Genomic DNA, 7,740 nt, shown 5'->3' on the forward strand with positions numbered 1-7,740 from the left:
GCAGGCAGCAGCCGGGAGCTCAGCGTGCGGTCCTGCTTCCCCAGCCTCTTTCAAGCCGAGCAAGCCCATGGCTCCGTGTTACTGGGGCTGCTGCTGGGGGCCGGTGAGGGCGCGCCCGCGGGCGGGCACCTGGAGGGCTACGGCGGCTGGAGGCCAGGAGGCTATCCTGCTGCTGCTCTACCTCCTCCCCTTGGCAGGGCAGAGCGCACAGCCAGACTCGGCCCTCATCCGCCAGGCCCGGGCTGAACGCTGGAGTCAGTGGTCACTCCGAGGAGGGCTGGAGATGCTGCCCCAGGCACTTAACACCCACCTGACCAGGAGCGGGGTCACCGTTCTCAGGGGCCACCCGGTCTGTGGGCTCAGCCTCCAGGCAGGACGCTGGAAGGTAGGAGAGGCCCGTGGAGTGTAATGAACCTGTCTCTTAGTTTCCATCTTTGCCTAAATGTTCTGTTGTGTTTTTTAAATTTACTTTCATTTATTGATTTTAGAGGAGGGGGAGAAACATCGATTAGTTGCCCCCCTTATTTATGCATTCATTGGTTGATTCTTGTATGTGCTGTGACCCAGGATGGAGCCCACAACCTGACATATGGGGGTGATGCTCTAGAAGAGCTACCTGGCCAGGGCTTGCCTAAATGTTTTCACCAAGCCAGGGCTGGTGGACTGGAGTTGCTCGTTTCCTGCCCCAGAAACTGTTTGAATATGGGCCTCATTTGCGATTCTTGGGCCTTATTTGTGGACCTTCCTCCAAGACCCTTGACCCAAGTCTGTGGGTAGAAACAGTGCTATCAGTGGCCCAGTTCCACTGAACAGCTCCGAGTGGACACTGGCTATCTGGCCCACTTCCTGGAGTAAGGGGGTGGTTTCTTTGCTAACTACCAGGCTTTCCTGCCACATGTGTGCCCGGGAAGCTAAGGCAAAATTCCCATGACCTGTTTCAAATGTGCTCCTACTCAGGTGTCTCTGGGGGGCAGCTGCCTGGAGGCCGACCATGTGATTAGTGCTCTTCCAGCTTCAGGTAATGGGTAGCCACCTCCCTTCCCCACCCAGGGTGAGGCAAGCTGTGGTTTCTGGGCCAGTAGGACCATACCATGCGCTGAATTGCGCATCCTGTGGAAGGCTAATCCCAAGAAGGGTGGATGGAATTGTGGGAAGGCCTCCTGAGCAGCCTCTGCCGCCTCCCCCAGTGCTCAGCAAGCTGCTCCCCGCCGAGGCTGCACCTCTGGCGCGCGTCCTGGGCACCATCCGTGCTGTGTCTGTGGCCGTGGTGAACCTGCAGTACCGAGGAGCCCAGCTGCCGGTCCAGGTGTGACACAGGAAGGGGAGGCAAGGGCCCTATGGAGTCCTTCCCCTGACCATCTCCTTCTCTCAGGGATTTGGACATCTGGTGCCATCCTCAGAAGACCCAGGCGTCCTGGGAATCGTGTACGACTCAGTTGCTTTTCCTGAGCAGGATGGGAGCCCCCCTGGCCTCAGAGTGACTGTGAGGAGGCAGCTTTGCTTAGCTGGGGTTTCCGAGGGGCTCCCATGTGCCCAGCGTAGGTCAGGGCCGTCGTCTCTCCCTAGGTGATGCTCGGAGGTTCCTGGTTACAGGGGCTGGAAGCCAGGGGCTGGGCCTCTTCTCGGGAGCTGCTCCAGCGGCAGGCACAGGAAGCAGCTGCCACGCAGTTAGGACTGAAAGAGCCTCCGAGTCACTGCTTGGTCCACCTGCACAAGGTGAGCTGGACAGATGCCCTCAGCTCCCCTACAGGCATCAAAGGCAGAACCTGGCGTTTTTGTCAGTGTCCACCAAGGCTTGTGACATCAGTCATAAACTTCTTTTATCTCCTCCTCTCCCCAGCACTGCATCCCCCAGTACACACTAGGCCACTGGAGAAAACTGGGTAAGTTGGGAAACAGCTGGGCTGAGGAGAGCCAGGAACTCCGGCCCGCTGACGCTCCTTGTCCCCTGCAGAGTCAGCTGCCCACTTCCTGGCTGCTTGCAGGCTGCCCCTGACCCTGGCTGGAGCCTCCTATGAGGGAGTTGCTGTCAATGACTGTATAGAGAGTGGGCGCCAGGCAGCAGCCCGGGCCCTGGGCTTAGAACTTGACAGATGATCCCCACACCCCATCTTGCTGCCCCTGCTGGCTGGGACTCTCACCATGAAAATAAAAGTTGTGGGAGATTGGCTCGGTCTGGCTGTCCTGTCGTGGGCAAGGGGAAGAAGGAGGTGCAGAGACAGGCAAAGGGTGCCTGAGGTGCAGAAAGCAGGAGCAAAGGCAAGACTGAGTCCTTTATTAGAAAATATATCAAAATCCAGCCGCCTGAGCCAGAGCCAGAAGAGGGGGCTGCTCCAGCCCTGGCAGAAAGTGCCCAGGGAGGGGCTCACTTCACCTAACACATCCTGGGGACCATAAATAGAATAAATATTCACAGAGGTCCCGGGAGAAGCTAGGTCACTCTTCTCTCCATGGAAGAGGAAGGGACTTGGGGTCCAGCCCTGCTCCCACTGCAGGGGCAGCACTCCCAGGAGTCACCACATACAATCATGACATCAGGGATTCACAGTCATAATCCTGACAGGTGCCCCTAGAAAGGGGCCCTCAGGTCTAGAGGAGCCCAACTCCAGTCCAGCAGTAAGAGGCCCCGGCCCCAGCACAGCGTAAGTGGCTCCCCCAGTCCCTCTAAGAGCAGTGGGGAGCTGAGGGAGGGAGAACAGGACCCCTCTGGTTCAGTTTCATGACTAAAGGTAGGCAGGAAGGAGGCGTCAGTGTGGACCATGTGGGGCTGTGTGGTTGGCAGTAGGCAGAGGGCCCAGCCTGGCTGGCGGCCTGCGCTGCAGCATCTCTTGGCGGAATGCCTGGGAGGAGCCAGGTGGGTAACGGGGGCCAGAGGGAATCCGGGGACCCCGGGGGTCAGTTCCAATGTCTGCTGTGACATTGGTATAGAGAGGGCCCAACTCTCGAGCCAGCAATCGGTATGTCAGTGAGTTCATCCCATCTTGTGTCCAGGAATTCTGAGTACGGATCAGGAGGTCAAATCTGAGGATTAGAGGATAGAGACTAAGACCCAGGAAGGAACAGCCAGGAATCGAGGGGCCTGTAGAGGTTTTCTGACTGGAATACAGAACCGGAGGGTCCAGTCCCACTGCCCAGCAGCCCTCCCTGCCTACCTGTGCGGGTTTTCCTCGTTGCCCTTGTCTCCTCGGTGCTTCACCATCTTGTAGTGCCCCACAGATGTGGGGGGGCGAGAGATCTTCATACCAGCCAGCCGCACCCTGTGGGAAAAGTGAGAGATCTTGGCGTATCCGACTGGAGGAAAACGGCTGGGGGCACAAGGAGAGCTGAGGCCAGCCAGGAAGGGACTGCTGGTTCCCTACCGAAAGCCACTACTGCAGTCAGGCAGAGGGGTTCACTGTTTCAGTTAGTGCCAAGTACTGGCAGGGAGAGGGTCAAATGCAAAGAAGGAAATGGCTGAAGAGAACATAGAAGCTGAGGTCCCAAACCCTGAGGGCCTTGCAGCAATTGGCCCGGTAGGTTTGCACCTCCCACCTTATTTCCTAAATGGTCCCAGGAGCTGCTCTCGCCCTCTTGGAAGGACACATTGAGGAGCCCTTATGCCTAAAGTGCAGGACAAGTCAGAGTTGCAGATCAAGCTCAGCAATTCTTACTTAGAAGATGGGCTGAGCTGAGCTGCTCCACCTCCTTTGCCCTGCACCCTCCCACTCCAACGTGCAGAGTGGAACCAGGACCTGAACAGAAACCAGCCCCCAACTCTAACATACAGAAGCAAGAAGTGAAGGTGGCCTGGGAAGAGCACATTGAGAAACTGCTGGGTGCTTTACACTTAAAAAGAATTCAGAGACGCCACTCAGGACTCAAGGGAGAGGAGGCAATGGATCCAGTATATCAAGCCCAAATATTCAAACCACAGATAGGAAATTGGGTCAGCTGAGCCTGAGGGTCAAATGTTCCACATATGAAACATGAGTTGGCCTCATGCCAATGGCAGAGGCTTTGAAAAAAAAGTGATTCTTGGTCCTATGAGTGTCTCCTCCCTGGCCACATAGGAAGTGGTCTGGATGCAACGCTGGCAGGAGTACCGAGCTGGCTGTAGGCCCCTTTCTGCTCGGGTCCCAGGATACTGTAGCCTAAAGATCTAGGAGACTGAGGGTAATGGTGGGGTAAGGGAGGGCAGACTAGAGACAGGAGAGGCATGACACAATGCAGGCCCTGCATGCGAAGGTTAGTACTAAAGGGCTACGGCCAGGGGTGGCCTCAGGATGGGGATTCAGGCTGGGGAAAGGGAGGGAGGTGGGTCAGGATGTCTGACCTGGTAGCAATGTCATCATCCTCACCACCCCAGCCCCAGTATTCATTGGGGAAGCCGTTCATCTTCAGGTACTGGTCGGGAGTGAGCGCTGAGACCCCTCCAAAGTATTGGGGGTATGGGAGGCTGGGGAGAGAAAGATCCTTGGGTTCCACAAGTCTTATGGTATGCATCCCTACCCACAATTCCCTCAGCTCGCCTGCTTCCCAGCATCCTCTAATGCCTTCTACCTGTATCCAAACTTGTTCATGGCGACAGCCACATGCCGGGGCCCCCGGGGGTCGCACACATACAGGTTGTGGTCGTTCTCTGGCAGGAGGTCCACGTCGTGCAAGAACAGGCAGTCCCACTCTTCGTCACGCAGGGCCTCCCGGACCCCCACGTTCAGCAGCTTTGCCCTGTTAAAAGTTCCATTTCCAGCCTGAAAGAGAGCGGAGGAAGACCAGGCTGTTGGCATGGAGAGAGGGGCTGAAACATAAAAGTAAAAAGAGGGCCCTGGCTGGTTTGGCTCAGTGGATAGAGCATCAGCCTGCAGACTGAAGGGTCCCAGGTTTTATTCCAGTCAAGGGCACATGCCTGGGTTGTGGGCTCCATCCCCAGTAGGGGGTGTGCAGGAGGCAGCTGATCCATGATTCTCTCTCATCACTGACGTTTCTCTTTCCCTCTCCCTTCCTCTCTGAAATCAATATACTTTTTAAAAAAAGTAAAAAGAGGGAAATCAAACTGGGATGGGGGGCAAAGAGAATGAAGAGAAAGACGATCTAAAAATTTCACTCAAAAAATATTTTGAGCAACAGTGTGTGCCTGATACTTACATGCTGCTATTTAGCATTAAATCCTGACAACCAGCAACCATGTGAATAGGTGTCTATCAGTCACCCCTCGTTGCCTCATTGTAGGAGATTAAGTACTTGCTTACGGTCACATATGGAACAAATGGCACAACTACAATTTTAGCCCAAATCTGTCCAATTCCAAATTGAACAAAGGAAAAATCCTGGAAGTGTGTAGGACCAGGAATACCCTGCATCGAACAAGGAGAAGTATGGGACTGACCATAGGCACAGCAGAGCCAGGGATTTCCCTACATTCAACAGCCAAACCCTCAAAGTTATCCCAGGGACCACACATGAGAGTGGAGTGGCATTTACTTGAGGCTTCCTTTCAAGAAAGGTCCGAGTGGGAGTGTACCTGGTGGATGACATAGATGCCGTAAGCAAGCTGCTGGCGCTGCAGGAAGGGGTGCAGGTGGTAGAGCAGCAGGCGCAGGTGGTGCTCCCGGCCCCGGTGTGGCACGATGACGGCTGTCCGGGAGCGGGGCTCACACCCTGCAGGGCGGTACCGGCCCCCCGCTTCCACCCGGGGGTTCCTCTCCACAATCTCTGCCAGCGATGGCACTGGGCTAAAGGACACGGACACAGGACCCACTGTTGGAGGAAATGACAAGTCACGGGTCAGAGGAGCACCTCTGACCCTGGCCCTCCTGGTCTGTGGCTCAGCAACCCCCAAGGACTCACTCAGAAATCTCACCAGCCTTGAGCTCCCATCACTGGGGCAGCTTCGCAAAGCCTGGAAGGGGCAGGCTCCTTCCCTAGCCTACCTTATTGTAGGTTTCATAACTCCTTGATAGGGTTGGAAGCTACAGTTAGGGGATGGAGGGAACAGATGGACTTCCAACTCACGACCTAAATCAGGACTCATCCACAAAGGAAGCAATTTAACCTGAGGCAGGAAGAAGCCTGTGAACCGGCAGGCAATAGAAAGCTTTGACTCAACCCCAGGGCCCAATCCAAACTCCAAATTCAAGTCCACTCCATCTCAACCTCAGCCCACTTTCCAATTACATCAGCCTCCTGTTCTAAGCCCCACTCTTGCCGCCCTTCCCTTCCCTTTCCCCTTCCTTCTGCACTCACCTAAGAAAGGAGACCGTTCTGGACAGTACGGCAGACCTTGGGGAGCCAGAGGGCCGCCGGGGGCAACAGCAGGGGCCCCTGACAGGTGGCTGAGGTTACTGTAGACATCGTGGGGATGAGCATAGTCAAATGTGGGCCCCTGCTCTCGGCCAAATAGGGCGCTGAGGCTCCGGAAGCCCCCCAGTGACAGGTACATCATGACGGCCAGCTGGGAGCCCACAAGCAGGGCCAGCGTGCAGGGCCGCTCCAACATCCGCCGCAACATCCTGGGCTGAGGTCTGGGAGGAGAGAGAAGACCTCTGGGCAGGCAGGGGGAGCACAGCCAGCAGAGAGCATGGTGTAGGGATGGCGGTGGAGTGAAGAGGAAAAACAGGCAGAGGAGCCGGTCACCGAAGGGAGCACACAGGTGTGCAGTCATCGAGGGGAAGAGACAGGCTGTTGCCACCAGCAGCCCCACCACCTTTCCCAGCCCGGGTCGCACTCTCCTCCACCCTCCCCAACCCACTCCTGCACGTCCTCTCAGTCCTCACCCTCAAGTCCATTTCAGAGGAGTCCCTGGAGAACTCCCTTCCAGTTTAGAGGGAGAGACTCACCTAGGTTCAAGCTGTCTTCTTCCAGATCATGGGGGCCCTGGGGGCCCCGGGGGCGCAGAGATGTGATGCATGATCTAAAACTGGAAATGTCGCCGAGGACAGCAGGCCAACGGAGCTCCTGGACCAGCTGGAACACAGTGGGCAAGGGTGAGCCGACCGCCCACGGAGAGGCGCGCAAGGGCCGGAAGCGGGCTTCCAGCAGGGGAAGTGAGGGAAGATGCTGGCTTCTCCCACTGGCGACCCCGGAGTGTCAACTCCATCCTCGCCCATCCCCCACCCCAACAGGACCAACCTGTTCGGGGAGTGGGGACAGGGCCGCTACTGGAGACTGTGTCCCCAGGGGGTGAAGCAGCCGGGACAGGGCTGGACTGTGCAGTGGTCTCAGGAGAACAGGGCGGAGCAGGAAACGGGCTACATTCCACTCTTCACGGGCCTGGGAACTAGGTCCGCAGGTGCAGGGAGCGTGACCACCTGGGAGCGGCAAGCACACGCCCCAGGCGCGGGGGGAGGGGGGAGGCGTCCCTGTTGCCTTTCCCGGCTCCGGCTCCGGCTCCGGCGGGCGGGAGGGGAAGCGCAGGGCAGCGCCGGGGGCACTGGGACTGGCTTCCCTGGAGGGGGTGGTTGCCGCCTGTGCTTTCCAGCGCGTTACAGCCCAGCGCCTTTGGGGCACCCTCCCACCCCGAACTCCTGCAGGCGCCCTACCTTCCTGGGGCGCCCACCCGGCCCGGTCCACACTCCGCCCGGGACCCGCTCCACTCGAGTTTGTCTGCAGCCTTTGCTCCAAACTTCTCATCCTCCCGATCGCCCTCACGTTTGTGCGGGCCTCTCATCCCTCCATCCGTGGCCCGTACCTGCTCTGCGGCTTCCCGTGGTCACCGCCGGCCTGACAGCCGGGCAGGCGCCTCTGCCGCCATCTTGGATGCTG

At 57.6% G+C, this 7,740-nt stretch overlaps 2 protein-coding genes across 7 annotated transcripts in view; one reads left to right on the forward strand and one right to left on the reverse strand.

The window, feature by feature from the left end:
• Nucleotides 1–2,170, forward strand: part of PPOX (protoporphyrinogen oxidase) — a 4,032-nt gene extending 1,862 nt beyond the window's left edge. Inside the window, exons 4-11 of the mRNA XM_005880517.2 lie at nucleotides 5–103; nucleotides 198–385; nucleotides 958–1,018; nucleotides 1,188–1,306; nucleotides 1,373–1,483; nucleotides 1,567–1,716; nucleotides 1,841–1,883; nucleotides 1,955–2,170. Coding sequence (XP_005880579.1) covers nucleotides 5–103; nucleotides 198–385; nucleotides 958–1,018; nucleotides 1,188–1,306; nucleotides 1,373–1,483; nucleotides 1,567–1,716; nucleotides 1,841–1,883; nucleotides 1,955–2,097 — 914 coding nt within the window. The 3' untranslated portion in view covers nucleotides 2,098–2,170. The remainder of the gene's footprint in view (nucleotides 1–4; nucleotides 104–197; nucleotides 386–957; nucleotides 1,019–1,187; nucleotides 1,307–1,372; nucleotides 1,484–1,566; nucleotides 1,717–1,840; nucleotides 1,884–1,954) is intronic.
• An 88-nt stretch (nucleotides 2,171–2,258) lies between these two features.
• On the reverse strand, nucleotides 2,259–7,740 carry B4GALT3 (UDP-Gal:betaGlcNAc beta 1,4- galactosyltransferase, polypeptide 3). Of its 6 annotated transcripts, none has more exons than XM_005880465.2 (9): nucleotides 7,667–7,740; nucleotides 7,108–7,255; nucleotides 6,816–6,942; nucleotides 6,223–6,500; nucleotides 5,501–5,736; nucleotides 4,540–4,730; nucleotides 4,313–4,435; nucleotides 3,153–3,257; nucleotides 2,260–3,021 (listed from the first exon to the last, which is right to left on the reverse strand). In XM_005880465.2, the coding sequence occupies exons 4-9, from the start codon at nucleotides 6,485–6,487 to the stop codon at nucleotides 2,748–2,750; spliced, it is 1,194 nt and encodes a 397-aa protein (XP_005880527.1). In that variant the 5' UTR covers nucleotides 6,488–6,500; nucleotides 6,816–6,942; nucleotides 7,108–7,255; nucleotides 7,667–7,740; the 3' UTR covers nucleotides 2,260–2,747. The 6 variants fall into 6 exon arrangements, with proteins under 6 accessions (XP_014384045.1, XP_005880527.1, XP_014384044.1 ...); XM_014528558.1 differs by having other exon boundaries at nucleotides 7,108–7,286; XM_014528559.1 differs by lacking the exon at nucleotides 7,108–7,255 and having other exon boundaries at nucleotides 2,259–3,021; nucleotides 6,223–6,521.

This window comes from Myotis brandtii, unplaced genomic scaffold (assembly GCF_000412655.1).
Source record: "Myotis brandtii unplaced genomic scaffold, ASM41265v1 scaffold64, whole genome shotgun sequence".
NCBI lineage: Eukaryota > Metazoa > Chordata > Mammalia > Chiroptera > Vespertilionidae > Myotis > Myotis brandtii.